At 37.9% G+C, this 15,237-nt stretch overlaps 2 protein-coding genes across 8 annotated transcripts in view; one reads left to right on the top strand and one right to left on the bottom strand.

Moving 5' to 3' along the window:
• Positions 1–4,839, top strand: part of ALG6 (ALG6 alpha-1,3-glucosyltransferase) — a 65,518-nt gene extending 60,679 nt beyond the window's left edge. The window contains exon 15 of the mRNA XM_077954823.1: positions 4,461–4,839. Coding sequence (XP_077810949.1) covers positions 4,461–4,658 — 198 coding nt within the window. The 3' untranslated portion in view covers positions 4,659–4,839. The remainder of the gene's footprint in view (positions 1–4,460) is intronic.
• A 3,544-nt stretch (positions 4,840–8,383) lies between these two features.
• Positions 8,384–15,237, bottom strand: part of ITGB3BP (integrin subunit beta 3 binding protein) — a 73,378-nt gene continuing 66,524 nt past the window's right edge. For 6 of the 7 annotated variants that reach the window (XM_077954820.1, XM_077954806.1, XM_077954815.1 and 3 more), the window contains 2 exons: positions 14,143–14,193; positions 8,384–8,717 (listed from right to left, as the gene is read on the bottom strand). In XM_077954820.1, coding sequence (XP_077810946.1) covers positions 14,144–14,193 — 50 coding nt within the window. In that variant the 3' untranslated portion in view covers positions 8,384–8,717; position 14,143. The remainder of the gene's footprint in view (positions 8,718–14,142; positions 14,194–15,237) is intronic. The other variant, XM_015141228.3, reaches the window with a different exon arrangement.

The raw sequence follows: 15,237 nt of genomic DNA, 5'->3' as shown, positions 1-15,237 counted from the left end.
CTGGATCATGGTGTATAATTCTTTTTATCTGCCACTGGCTTCAGTTTGCCAGTATTCTTTTGATGATTTTTGCATTTATATTCATGAGAGATACTAATATGTAGTTTTCAGGTGATGTCTTTGTCTACTCATAAAGTTCATATATTTAAGGGACATCACATTATATTCAAGGCTGTCTAAAATGCTAGATTGCAATCTATTTGAGGGCAAGAACTCTGCATTTTATACATACCATTTTATCTATAGCATCTATCAGTGCCTGGCAAAGAATAGGTGCTCTGATTTTTGTTTGTTGAATGAATGGATATTCATCTAATTATTATAATGAAAAATTAGAGGCAGCTCAATTGTCCAGTAGTTGAAAAATGCTACATGAATAAGTATATAAGCTCCACGGAATATTTGGCAACTATTACAAATGTTAGGAAGTTGTTGTTGAGACAGGATCTAACTCTGTTGTCTAGGCTGGAGTGCGGTGGTGCATTTATAATTCACTGCAACCTGGAACTCCTGGGCCCAAGTGATCCTCCTTCCTCAGCGTCCTGAGTAGCTAGGATTATAGGCATGTACTGTCATGCTTGCCTAATTTTTATTTTTTATTTTTTTTTGAGATGGAGTTTCACTCTTGTTGCCCAGGCTGGAGTGCAATGGCGTGATCTCAGCTCACTGCAACCTCCCCTTCCTGGGTTTATGCAATGCTTCTGCCTCAGCCTCCTGAGTAGCTGGGACTATAGGTGCGTGCCACCATGCCTGGCCAATTTTTGTATTTTTAGTAGAGATGGGGTTTCACCATATTGGCCAGGCTGGTCTCGAACTCCTGACCTTGTGATCTGCCTGCCTCAGCCTCCCAAAGTGCTGGGATTACAGGCGTGAGCTACCACGCCCAGCCCAACAGGCTATACTTATTTATATTTTTGAGGACTACATAGAGGATTGCCCAAAGTACCCAGATAACAAAAAGAAAAGAATGACTAACTTTATTAGGGGAGCGTAGGGGAAGGTTTCAAAGGAGATATTTTATATTTAGATCTTGTAGGAAGACAAGGCAGGTATTCTCAGGGCAGAGTTCAATGGGTGTCCTGAAGGCTTTGCGCTTTAGGTAATGACCATGGAGGATAGTGGTGTGGGAGGTAGGAAGTTAAGAGGTGAACAGGAAAGACAAGGAGAGGATTAACTTTATTCAGGGGTTCAAATGGAAAGTAGATATAAAGTTCATTTTTTGTTAGTACAGGCCCAGATTCCTGAGTGTATGTTAAAGTCTAGCCCTATTGTGATATTCACAATCTGGTCCAGTAATCTTAAGGTGAGGACCACCATGGACTCCCAGATTTGTTTGTTCTTTAATAAAGTTTTTGAGCACTTACTATATTGCCAAACATTGTTCTGGAGGCTGAGGATACAGCAGTGACCAAAACTAACAGAAATCCGTGCTTCCATAGAGGTTGCATTCTAGTGGAGAAATCCAGCACCAGCATATGTAAAATATATAGTGTGTCAGAGGGTGATAAGTGCTATGGAGAACAACAAAGCAAGGGAGAAATGGATATGATTTGCAGGAGGGATTAATGCAATTTTAAAGTGGCAGAGCTTTCTTGAGCAAAGAACCAAAGGAAGTAAACTACAGATAATTGAGGGTAGAACATCCTAGAAGAGAAAACTGCAAATTCAGTGAACATCATGGAGGTCATGGTGATTGGAGCTGGGTAGGGGAAAGAAATAATAGGACCTAAGATTAGAGAGGTAACAGTGTAGTTTCCTATAATGGGACTAGAATCTGACTTACATCTTTAAAAGGCCCCTATGGTAGCTATGTGGAGGAGATTGTGGATAATGGAATTCATGAGATGATAGTGCTGTGGACCAGGGTAGCAGTGGAAGTGGTTAGAAATCGTCAGATTTTTGATATATTTTGAAGGTAGAGCCAACAGGAATTGCTGGGGTTGTGAAAGAGAGGTGTTCAGGATGACTCCAAGGTTTTTGGCATACATAACTGAATGAGTGGGTTGCCATTTACCAAACTGAAGGAAGCAAAGCATGTTGAAGGAACTGTGTGTGTGATGGGGACAGTGGGGAGTATGGGGAGATCAAGAGTTTTTCACATTTAGTTTTAGATGCCTATTAAATATCCAAGTAGAGATATTAAGGAGTACCTGGATATATGAGTCCAGAGTTTAGCACAAGCTCGTCCAACCTGCAACCGAGGACGGCTTTGAATGCAGTGCAATACAAATTCGTAGTTTCTTAAAACCTGGAGTTTTTTTGCGATATTTTTTAAAGCTCATCAGCTGTTGTTAGTGTTGGTGTATTTTATGTGTGGCCTAAGACAATTCTTCTTTTTCCATTGTGGCCCAGGGAAGCCAAAAGATTGGATAACCCTGGTTTAGGGGAAAGGGCCAGGCTGGAGACGAAGTTGAGTCTTTACATATAGTTGGTAATTAAAGTCATGCTACTGGATGACTCACTAAGGGTATGAGGATAGATTAATCAGAGGAATAGGTATGAAGCCGCAGAATGCAGAGGTAGGGGACATGAGGAACCAGCAAAGATGTCTAAGAATTAACTGGGTGAGGTAGGAGAGAACCAGGAGAGTATGATGTCATGGAAGCCAAGTGAATGAAGTGTTTCAGTGAGAGGGTTCAGTGAGTGATTTCAAATGCTAATGAGAAAATCAGGTAAGGCAGTAAGAACTGACCATTGGATTTAGTACACTGGAGGTCATTATGGGTATTTGACCATAGCAGTTTCATAGTGATTGGGGTGAAAGCCCAATTGGTAGGGGTTTACTAGTGAATGGGATGAAGACTGGACACAGCATGTTTATATTTATAGGCAACTGTTTTGGGAAGCAAGTGTAAATAGGAGCAGACAAATGGGGTAATAGTTGGAGCAAGAGAGGGGTTTTGTTCTGTTTAACACTGATTCAAGATTGTGGTATTATGACATTTCAACCAGTCCCATATTTCTGAAGTTTGAAACTTTTATTTTGAAGATTTCATTCCAGATGTTTGCACTTCCCACTAAGGTTGTCTCAGGAATTTTTTTCCTTTAATGACACTGGGAGCCTTTGTTTATATCTGCTTGTAAGCTTTCTTGGCGCCTATCCTCGCTTTTCCATTTGGAATGATCACTGCATTACTCTCTATTTAGACCTTACCAATATTGTCATAATGTAGCCAACAGTTAAGGCATCTTTTAGGGTTCTGTGTCCCACCCACTTCATGGAAGTCACTACTGTTTTTCACTACTTGCTTTCTACATTTATTTATACTGCTAGTGTATACCTATGTACTGTGCTAGGGATAAAATGAGTAAGATCTTGCTGGTCTTTGTCTTAAAGGAGCTCACAGTCTAAAGCCAGTCTGTCCAGTATGGTAGCCACTAGACATATATAGAAATTTAAACATATTAAATTTAAATACAAATTCAGTTCCTCAGTCACAGTAAGTACATTTCAAATGCCCAATAGCCACATGTGGTTAGCAGCTACTACACTGGAGTGCAGACAAAACATTTTCATTACTGCAGGAGGTTCTATTGTATAGCACATTGGCCTAGAAAAGACACTAACTGATGACCACACAACTACAGTAAATGTGCTAATTATTTTTACTACTCATCTTGGTATTTAAGCCAGCGTGACTTTGTGATTTTATTTAACATTCTCCTAAGCAGATGGAACTCTTTGAGGCCAGAGGACATTTTCTTTCATGTGCCCTAATGTGCTTTACTCATTGAAAGCATTCAATGAATAAGAAATGTAATTTTCCATTTGCCATGGAAAACTTTTTCACAGATGGGTTCTCAGGATTAGCTTAGAATTTTAAAAATTGATACAGAATAGATGTATATATTTTGGGGGTACATGTGATATTCATTCATGTAATGCGTGAAGATCAGATCAGCGTAACTGGGCTATCCATTACCTTAAAAATACGTCTTTATGCTGGGAACATTCAACTTATTTTCTAGCTATTTTGAAATGTACATTGTTAACTATAGTCAGCCTACGGACCTGCCAAACACTAGGTTTTATTTCTTCTAGCTACCTATATATTTGTACCCATTAGCTTAGAATTTTATATCCTGTTGGGCCCCAGGGGATGCTACATATTTAACCCTGACTAGCGTTAATATTTGTCCCAGATACCTTTCTTCAGTGCCTTGTTGGTAGGAAGTATAAGACAGGGGTCCTCAGGTTTTGGCTACACATGGGAATCACTTGGAGAGCTTTAAAAAGTACTGAGGCCTGATTTAGTTGGTCTGGGGTGTGATGTGGGCATTGAGATTTTAAAAACCTCTCATATGATTCTAATAGGAAGTCAAAGTTGAGATACACCAGAATAAATTAGACCTTTAACCCTCACCTTTAATTCTGCTTATTTAATAGCTACAAGTCAATGTTTACAGTACATTTAAATTTCACCTTTTATACTACTCAGTAATCCTTTTTTTCCTTGCAGTTTCTTATCTCAGTTATCACTATGGTGCTTCTGACGCTGATGACTGTCACACTGGATCCTCCTCAGAAACTACCGGACTTATTTTCTGTATTGGTGTGTTTTGTATCTTGCTTGAACTTCTTGTTCTTCTTGGTATACTTTAACATTATAATCATGTGGGATTCCAAAAGTGGAAGAAATCAGAAGAAAATCAGCTAGCTGTATTCCTAAACAAATTGTTTCCTGAACAAATGTGAAAATATGAACAGTGCTGAAAGGTTTTGTGAACTTTTTGCTATGTATAAATGAAATTACCATTTTGAGAACCATGGAACCATAGGAAATGAAATGGTGAAAAGTCATTGTTGTCTACACAAAATAAATGTATATGGAGACCAAAGACCAATGGAGGCTTGTCTAAGTACTGCTTGGCCAAAACATATTGTGGTTTTATTATTCACAGCTATTCAAATGGGGAAAAAAGAGAAACATGTCCTTAATCCCATTGTTTACTCAGGAAATGCACTTTTTAAATGTCTTGAAAAAACTGAGAAATATTTCTTGGTATTTGCTTTGTCTAAACCTGCTTCCTTCATCAGACCATATAGTGAGCTTAATGGAAGAATTGAGCCCCTTCTTTTTAATGGAAATCACTAATTTTGGTATTCAAATTTACATTTTAGAATACAAGTAGTGTGTATTTCACTGTGTAGAAGTTATGTCTTAGGGAATTTAATTTGTGATAATCTTTTTAATTACTGAGAAGGCAATTTAAACTGCTTGAAGTCTGAATATGCCTTATTACACATGCAAATTTGATTGTTTTAACAAGGCAAATAAACCATGATCTTATTTGCAAGAATGCATATTTTAATACAATTAAAAATAAATTTTCCTGAATTTAAATGTAAGTTTTAACTTTAAATGGTTTGAGTGAAGTCTTCTTAATCACACATAATCACTGGTTTTAAACCTCCAGAATCATTCTGTTTAAACATTATATTATACATATATATTATTATGAGATAGTTCAAGGTTACCACTGCCAGAGCATTGATTCATGTTAATTCCCTCCTATTAATACTGTATCACCCCATATTAGCAGAAGCCCATATTTATTATAGTTTTCAACTGGTAAAAATAATGCATGATATCCATGTTGTAGTTTCTCATATAAAGATATGTTTTCTTTAGTCTCTGTAATAAAGATAATCATTTTCCCATCAACATTTTTTAAGGAATATATTTCTTTCAGAAGATAGCCATTAAACTATATTAAGTGGTGGTATATTTTAAAATAGTGCAAATCAAACCACATACAGAAAAATACTGGTTCTAGACATGGACAGTCACAGGCTGGTGTAAGAAGGTATAAGTTTCTAAATCTGATAAAGGAAGTGGGTTTAGACAAAGCAAAAATCTGGAAAGGTTTCTTTCTCAAAAGACTCAAAGGGCAGGTCAGCGCAGAAGAGCAGCCTTGAATCACTGCCGAATCAGCAGGAACATCGCTGTCCACGGTCACCATCTGTAATCACTGTGCCCAAATGTCAGCATCTTGGCTGGCTAGTGTAGCTTTATTTTAAAAAATGTTTTTTGTAATAGTACACTTGTGTTTAACATAGAATGTTGACTTAGATAAATGATGAGGAAGTTATAAATAATTGGAGTAGAATAACTATTATTAGGAAATAAAAGTATTACGTATATATATTAGTAAAATGAAATGTACCTGATTCAAGGTATCATACAGGTAAATTCTGTAAATAAAACCATTCTTCAGATGATTTAATCTTAATCATATTGATTTGCACTATATTTTTATAGAGACTTGTAGCAGTTATCTTGTAAGTATCCCTCCGATCTATTAAAAACCAGTTTAAGAGTTTACATTGAACTTAGAGGGATTAGGTTCCAAAATACCAAAACAAAATACCAAAACCAGAGGCCAGGCACAGTGGTCTCTATTTGAGAGGCTGACACAGGATGATCGCTTGAGACCAGTGAGATACCATCTCAAAAAAAGCAAAATATCAAAAATATCCAGTGATGAATTACGATCACAGAAGTAGGCAACTCCAAAGCATTGCTCTTAGCTAGACTCAGGGCTATAGGGATGTTTTCATATAAATATATTTAGGTTATGCAAAAATATTAAAGATAGATTTCTCACCTGCTTCACTAATATACCTGTCAAAAAATAAGCCCTTCAAAGTCACGTTCAAGTACATTTTAGATAGAGGAGGCACTTCTGAGAAATGCAGTGTTCTCAGCTGCCAATAAACTTAGGCCTGCTTCTTAAAATGAAGAGAATAGGGTGTATGTGCATGTATCATATATGAGGCATACAGAAGTCATTTTCCCTTGAGGACTTAGGGAGGAGTGAAAAATCCCCGATGTAGCATTCTGTCCAAATGATAAACCACAACAAATTGAGTGAAACATTTACAAAAGTCAAGGCAGCCAAAGGAGCCTCTCTGTTCAACAGAAAGAAAGAGACGGATAGGATATAACTAAATAATGGTTAAAGTAACACACTGGTTTCCAAGTCTCAATTGGTCTCTCTTCTGTTATGTTCATTGGAAGATCAGGGCCAAGTATATCCCCCACAACTTCCCCCTCCCCTCATATAAACATTAGTTTTGTGTGTGGATCTTTCTGCTTTGTCCTTCATGTGGCCTCCAAGGGTGATAAAGTGAGAGTCATCTGATCTACAATGAAAAGAACTGGGAAATGATTCTCAGCAGACCCAGCTGTTCTAAAAGGCAAAAGCTTAGTATATCAAGGGGTCAAACATACAGTAACTGGTTTAATAGCATTAAGCACATACCTATATAACTTGGATTATATATGAAACCGATCTACTTCTTAACCCTGTATTAGCTAACATAGATTACTTTATAAAATGTTTTGGCTTACAACCTAAGGTTAGTTTTCAATGCTAGAATAATCCTTTTTTAGTGTACTTTTGGTAACATCCTATTATAAGCACTGTATCAGAATAAATTTCTTAAACAGTATGAAGAAAATAATTTTTTTCTTATAAATTCTTCAATTATATAAATGAAGGTAATTTATATAATTTATATTAAGTTTTTAAAAACCTTTCATTATAAAAAGGTGAATCTAAAATTTCTCTAAGTGGAAAGTGAGTTATTTTCTTTTTTTCTGAGATAGGTGTCTTGCTATATTGCCCAGTCTGGTCATAAACTCCTGGGCTCAAGCGATCCTCCTGTTTCAGCCTCCTGAGTAGTAGCTGGGATTAAAGGCTTGTGCCATTGCATGCAGTGGAAAATTTTCAACCTTAATTTGTTAACATTTTGTTTCAGATTTTCATGTAGTTTTAATTTTTCATGATATATTCAAATGACATGGTAATATTTTCTACTAATTTTGTTAAAACTTAGGGCAAGTACCTCAAAGGAGTGGCAGTTTTTCCCTACAGAAATGGTCAAGAAAAGCATAAGTTTCACTATCAAGATAACATACTCTGTGACTCCCTCCTCCCCTTTATTTTGGGAGTGACAAAACATGATGATGACAGAAAACACCACAGAATAACTGAAATTTAATATTTAAAAATAATTTGGAATGGATCACATATTGCCCCTTAATAATGGTCTTTTCTTTAAATTCAGTACTCTGTGTAGTTTAGTTAAAAAAACTTCATAAACATTTATACTGAAAAAATACATTCTAATATTTTATAAATGGTGTAAAATTTTAAAATGTTGAAATTGTTTTTTTCCTCTAAAAGCATAGGAAAATAAAAACTCACTCCTGAGGTAGTGGCTACACAATAGACTAGATAAATCTTAAAAAAATTTTTTTTAAAGAATCCATAAGTTAATAAGCAGCTAGGGCTTTAAATGGGAACATTGGTACTTAATTCCACTTACCATTACATTTAATCTGAATTTCAGGAAAATATATAATTCTACCAAAGGTGCCACTTTTATACATGCTTTATTAAGTCTACCCATGAATGCTAAAAGTCCAAAGAAGTGTATGTGGTACAGAATATAAGTCAAGATCTTCCTCTCCATGCTGGCTCACATTAAAGAGTCAAGAAGAAATGTATTATTTACATTGAGATTATCTACTGGTGTGTGTAGAAAGTTTAAATTAGCTGCAAGAAATTTTATCTAGACATGCACCTGCTGACTGCTACGAGCTGGTATTTACTGGGCAGATTAATTACAAATATTTCTCTGTTCCTTTAAATATGATCAGGCAGATGCAAAAGTTGGTGCTCATGGTAAGTGCATTTCTTCTTAATGCCTGTGGGATATAAAAGATAATTATATTATCAAGAATTAGTTAACATGCACCTCATACATGACTTAAGAAGTGATTTTAACACCCATTAACAATCTAATTTGGTACCTAGTTTAGTTAGATGCTGCTGGCAACCTCTCATTTGCTTTTGCTTTATTTTTTATTTTGTGAGACGGAATCTCACTCTCACCCAGGCTGGAGTGCAGTGGCGTGGTCTCGGCTCACTGCAAACTCTGCCTCCCGGGTTCAAGGGATTCTCCCACTTCAGGCTCCTGAGTAGCTGGGACTACAGGTGTGTGCCAATACACCCGGCTAATTTTTGTATTTTTAGTAGAGACGGGGTTTCACTGTGTTGGCCAGGCTGGTCTTGAACTCCTGACCTCCTGATCTGCCCACCTCGGCCTCCCAAAGTGCTGGGATTACAGGCATGAGCCACCGTGCCTGGCCTCATTTGCTTTTTGACTATCTTCACTAGTAACTGTCAATATGACTACTCAGACATAGCACTCAGTATTGTTCACCTTATGTGACCATACTTACAGGAGATACATCTCAGAGAATTTTAAAACTCCAACAGGGCCTACAGAAAACTTATTTACATGCCTTTGTCTATAAGCTTTAGGGGCCTTTCAGCAGGTGTTTCCTCCAACAGCTGCCCCCTGCCCAAAAGACAGTATTTACTGTGACAGATTCCTATTCAGAATATGTCTCTCTGGGGACTCCTAGTGGTGGCAGAGGCTCATGTCTCTTCAGCCTTAGAACCCTTCTGTGAGAGAAAGCCTTTGAAGGAAGCAGCCATTGGCAACTGATGGCATACATTACCATAGGGCATGTGGGGAAAGATCTTTAAAAATGACCTAATAAGGCTGGGGGTGCTGGCTCATGCCTGAAATCCTAGGCCAAGGCAGAAGGATTGCCTGAGCCCAGGAAGTCAAGGATGCAGTGAGCTATGACTGCACCACTGCACTCCAGCCAGGGTGACAGAATGAGACCCTGTCTTGAAAAAACAAAAACAAACAAACAAACAAACAAACAAACAAACAAACAAACTGAAAATGCCATCCTGAGGTGATCTATGTCTGCTGTGAATTCCCGTAACACTGCTTATTCTTCATTTGGTACTTACAGTAGAGAATAATGTTTATACTTCTCAGTCTGAAGGGGAAGAAATTTCTGTCAACTCTTCCTCTGTACTCCATGGAAGTGTGACAAATTTGATTGGTCCAAGTCTAGAACATTCACTGGTCTACATTTTACTCGTAACATTACACAAATTCTTCCCTCCTTGTAGTTTCCCTATCTATTCTCAATCCCAGTGGACCTTTTTTATTATCATACTTCCTAATTTCATGTAGTAGGGAAACCAACCCATTCTATTGTGCTGACCTGCAATCAAGCATGTAAAAGGCAGGCTTGTGGTCTTCACAGCATTAGAGTCACATGGACTTGGGGGTCTGTTTAAAAGATCCAGCTTTTAGGTTCAGTAAAGTGCACAGAATTCAAGATTTAGACTTAGTGTGAGAAGGAAGAGGTTGCAATTCTGCTTTAAGGCAATCTACCTTAGTTACCCCAAGCTTCTACCAGAGAGCCTGCCATGTCGAGGGTTATCAAGTTGATACTTGGATCCTCACTGGATGCACTATCCTTGTTTGTACTTGTTATTGGTCAGAACTTAGAAGAGTCTGAACTTGTATCATTTATCATAACTTGCCTTATATTGTTTTTGTGTCCTTATTAGGTTTCAAACTGTCATAATACACAGCACTTTGTTCATACTAAGCCTCATCTTTGTGTTACCCAAGTAATTCATACACATTGTTACTAAAGTATCCCAATATCCCCTGTTAACATTAGCCAAAATGTTTTTCTCTTCCCATCTTTTGATGGTCTTAGCACTCTGGCTGTGGCCTCTGGGTTGCTGTCACCCTTACTTTCTCTCTTATTCTAGCATCGTTTCACTTCTTAAAGGCTCTGGGAGTGAATTTGTATGGGACAGTCCTCCCCACTGAACCATTACAGGTCAAGAGGAATAATCACTGAAGTGTAACAGAGGGCTGGAGCTGGAGCTGTGGTGCAGGTAGGGAAGTTGGTCACAGTGATATCAGCAGTACTAGGTGTCAAGTTTCTAGGGCATAAGGACAAAATCAGGAGTTTCATTCACATTCTCCTTTATGCATACCAGTCAGGCAGCTATGACAAATATACAAAAGAGCAATGAGGAGAATATGGGGGAGAGGGATTTGGGGAAGCTTACGCAGAAGAAGAATTCTATGCAGGTTTTGAAAGACGGGTAAAATTTTGACAATAATGAGGGAAAAGGCACGCTAGGCTGAGCAGACAAGACTAAAGGTAAGGACATGAGAAAGGCACTTTCTGGGGAAGGTGTCTGGGAAATGGCAAGTAATCTGGAATGAGTAAGGCACAATGAAGAAACTGGAAAGGTAAGCTGTGGGCAGATCAGGGAGACTCCTGAATGTCAGTTTAAATTTGGATTTTATCGTACATATGGTGGAGTGATATCTTCTAAAGCATACATTTTTTTCAGTAGCAGGATAGGCTGTAGGGGAAAGGGACCAAAGGGCAGACAGGTAGGTTACAATAGGGACAATGATAATCTGGAAGAGTTCCACACCAGTGGGTGTGGAAAGTAGAATTAACCATTCTCAGAAGTAATATAATCTGGCAGCATTTGGATGTGGGAACAGAGAGAGAGAATTTGACCAATGGAATGATATAATCCCTAAAAAGGTAGAAGAAAAAACAACTTTGAAGGAGAAATGATGAAATCAGTATACTTGGGGGACACTGTATGGCAGCTGAGAACATTGTAGGTTTATAGCCTAGGAGACTATAATAATTTGGAAACCATATACACTAAGGTGAAAACTCAGGGAATGAAGGAGATAATGAAGGAAATGCTCAAAGTGAGAAGAAAACGTGGTGAAAGGCAGAACTGAGGAAAATGCCTCAAAGGTGAAGTCACTTAATTTCACTGTCATTTCTCTCTTGCTTCTCAATGAAAGGGAAGTTGATGGGTAGCTCAACCTTAATTCTTCCCAGTTTCTTAAAAGTATTACTCAAAGACTCAAAAGAACACCCCAAAATGTGGTTATCTTTACTAAAATCCATTAACACAAAGCTATTCTCGGTACTCTGAATTCCCTATAAGTTTATTACAGACTATCAAACACTAAATGTTGCACGTTCATTTACTAAATGTGTAACTGTGAAGATGTATCTATGATCACCATCTAATATGTTCTCTGTTGGATTTCACAGGTCAGAAATTTTATAAAATGTTAACCTTATAATGAATGAATATAGGTGTATGTGGATGGATATATATGAAATACATATATATCCCATTACATATAGGACAAATAAGGATAATATTTATATATGATCCTTACTTAACAGGATATAAAATCCTTGGCCAGTAGTGAAACCTGACATTCACAGATTACTACTGGGTAGTGGCAAGAGCATAGGCTCTGGCACCAGACTACTCGGTTTAGTATCCTGGCCCTGTTTTAGGTGATTCTGGGACAAGGTACTTAACCTTGTTTGTGCCTCAATTGCCTCACCTATAAAATAAAAGTAGTAACTGTATCTACCTCATAAGTTGTTGTGACGATTAAATGGAATATGTATAAAGTGTTTATAACACTGCTGGCACATAGAAAGTACTCAATAAGGCTGGGCACAGTGGCTCACGCCTGTAATTGCAGCACTTTGGGAGGCTGAGGCAGGCAGATCACTTGGGGTTAGGAGTTCAAGACCAGCCTGGCCAACATGGTGAAACCCCATCTCTAATAAAAATACAAACAATTAGCTGGGCATGGTGGTGCTCACCTGTAATCCCAGCTACTCGGAAGGCTGGGGCAGGAGAATCACTTGAATCCAGGAGGTGGAGGTTGCAGTGAGCCGAGATCGTGCCACTGCACTCCAGCCTGAGTGACAGAGCAAGACTCCATTTCAAAAAAAAAAAACAAAAAAAACAGAAAGTACTCAATAAATACTAGCTATTATTATAAGCTATTACTCACTGCAAACAGAATATAAGCTATTGTTTACTGCATACAATAGAATAAACGTTTTCATAAAAAACTATTTTCTATGTAAGATGCGTTGCAAATATTAAGACTAGCTTGTCAGGAAGCTAATATTAACCACTTGAGATACCATTTCCAAAGAAAAGTATCTTGGAGATAGAACATAATTCTTTAATTGTGCTTTGATTTTTTTCCCTAAGAGAGAGCAGGCAACACATCTGGTAAGCTAACAATTCTTTTTTTTTTTTTGAGACAGGGTCTCGCTCTGTCACCCAGGCTGGAGTGCAGCAATCATGGCTCACTACAGCCTCTACCACGTGGGCTCACCTGATCTTCCCAACTCAGCCTCCTGAGTAGCTGGGACTACAGACATGCGCCACCATACCCAGCTAATTTTTCTATCCTGGGCTTAAGCGATCCTCTCACCTTGACCTCTCACAGTGCTGGGATTACAGGCATGAATCACCATGCCTAGCCCCTAATGCCAGTTTTTGTTGTTTTCTCCGTGAGACAGAGTTTCACTCAGTTGCGCAGGCTGGAGTGCAGTGGCGTGATCTCAGCTCACTGCAACCTCCGCCTCCTGGGTTCAAGCGATTCTCCTGCCTCAGCCTCCCGAGTAGCTGGGATTCAGGCACAAGTCACCACGCCAGGCTAATTTCTTGTATTTTTAGTAGAGACGGGGGTTTCACCATGTTGGCCAGGCTGGTCTTGAACTCCTGACCTCGGGAAATCCACCCGCCTCGGCCTCCCAAAGTGCTGGGATTACAGGTGTGAGCCACCATGCCCAGCCCATGTCAGTTCTTAATATAAACCTTCAGTTACAGGTACGCTAAACACTAATATATCATGACTTATATTGCTTTTAGCTTGTTACAATAAGCTATTTATAAATGTATAATTTTTACTTGTATTGCTGCATCAATAGGAATTGCTCTGAAGGCAAGGTGTAACTAATTAATATATAATTATTTACTTAATTTAGTACATTGCCTAATTTAACAGACTAGTTATATCTTGTTCAGTCAGATGTGTCCTACAGAAACTGTAATCTACTTGTTAGCATCTATTTAGCTATTTATATGAAATATGACTAAGGACCCTTAACTCCGTTAAAAATGTGTCCTCTCTGACTTTTAAAGTTAGCCTTGTCAGCTCAATAGTTCTTTCCCAGTCAGCCTCTAACTGATGTTAGACTGCCCTCCTGTTGTTTATAAGACTAGGTTAATATAATTTCAACTAAAGCTCCAATGCTCATATCCCTATTTTCTTATAAGAAGACAATACCAAATCTGATAATGTAAATAAAATGTTTCCACCTGAACAAAACACAGTGAAATTTCACAAGGTTAAACTAAATTAGAAAGGTGAAACAGTACCTCAGTTTAAAATGGCTTTAAGGAATTCATAGCTGTCAAGATGACATGATTCTAAATGAAAGAAGAAAGTTTTTTTTTTCTTTCAGAAAACAATTCACAGCAACTTGCCACAGTATATGATGCAGAATAAATGTTGAAGCAAAATGAAATTAAAACAACCTAAAGTCTTGTTTTACACTAAAAATAGCAGCTCTGAGGCTATAAATTCTCACTGCAACATCCGACAGTTAGCCTGATTCTATTTCAGAATATACCTTTTCAAATTTATTATGAAAACTTCCAGGACATTTATTACAATACATGCTTATTACCATTGTTAGTATACTCTTTATGGTTACTAAAATGACTTGTTATTTGTGCTAGATTCTATACTCCTGAGGGCAGGACTATGTCTGCCTTGTTTGTCAGTGTGTCCCCAATGCTAGAATAATGCCTGGAGCATGGTAGGCATGCAATAAACGTTAATGAGATAAGAAAATAGCAATTTATAAGTATTTGAAAATACTTAAGATAATTCTTTTAAAAAAGTTCTTTTCATTCATCACACATTGGCTGCACTGCACGTGGAACTTCTATCCAGGCTCTATCCAGGCGCTGTGCTAGGCTCTGGGACTACAGTACATAGATAAGACTTTTTGTTTGTTTACCAAAGAGGAGCCCAGAAAGAGTCCTGTAACCAGACAATTGCAATGCACTACAACATGATACATTTAAAATATTCAGGCAAGTGTTGTGGGAGCCTAGAAGATGAAGCAATTTAGCTTTACCTAGGAGAGCTGGGGAGAGCTTCATCTGAGGTTGTGACATCTGAGGCTGACCTTAAAGGACGAGTAGGAGTTTGCTAGACAGAGAAAAAAGCAATCTAGGTAGAGGGAAAGGTAGCAAAGTGTTCTGGGGTCCTGAAAGAGAGGTTCCAGAGGGCTGAAGCACTTGCTGTGAATAGTATGAATAAAAATAACTACGCTCCTTGCATCTGAGGTCTGAGCTGGAGGAAAAATCACCTAATATATAATAATTACTAAGTCCTGCTTTTAACTATATAACTAGTTATATAATACTATAAACATTTGCTTTATTGTGTTTCAAATATGTAAA

The sequence above is a fragment of the Macaca mulatta genome, chromosome 1 (assembly GCF_049350105.2).
Source record: "Macaca mulatta isolate MMU2019108-1 chromosome 1, T2T-MMU8v2.0, whole genome shotgun sequence".
NCBI classification, from domain to species: Eukaryota; Metazoa; Chordata; class Mammalia; order Primates; family Cercopithecidae; genus Macaca; species Macaca mulatta.
Note: the sequence above shows the minus strand (reverse complement) of the source record. Positions and strands in the feature narration are given on the sequence as shown.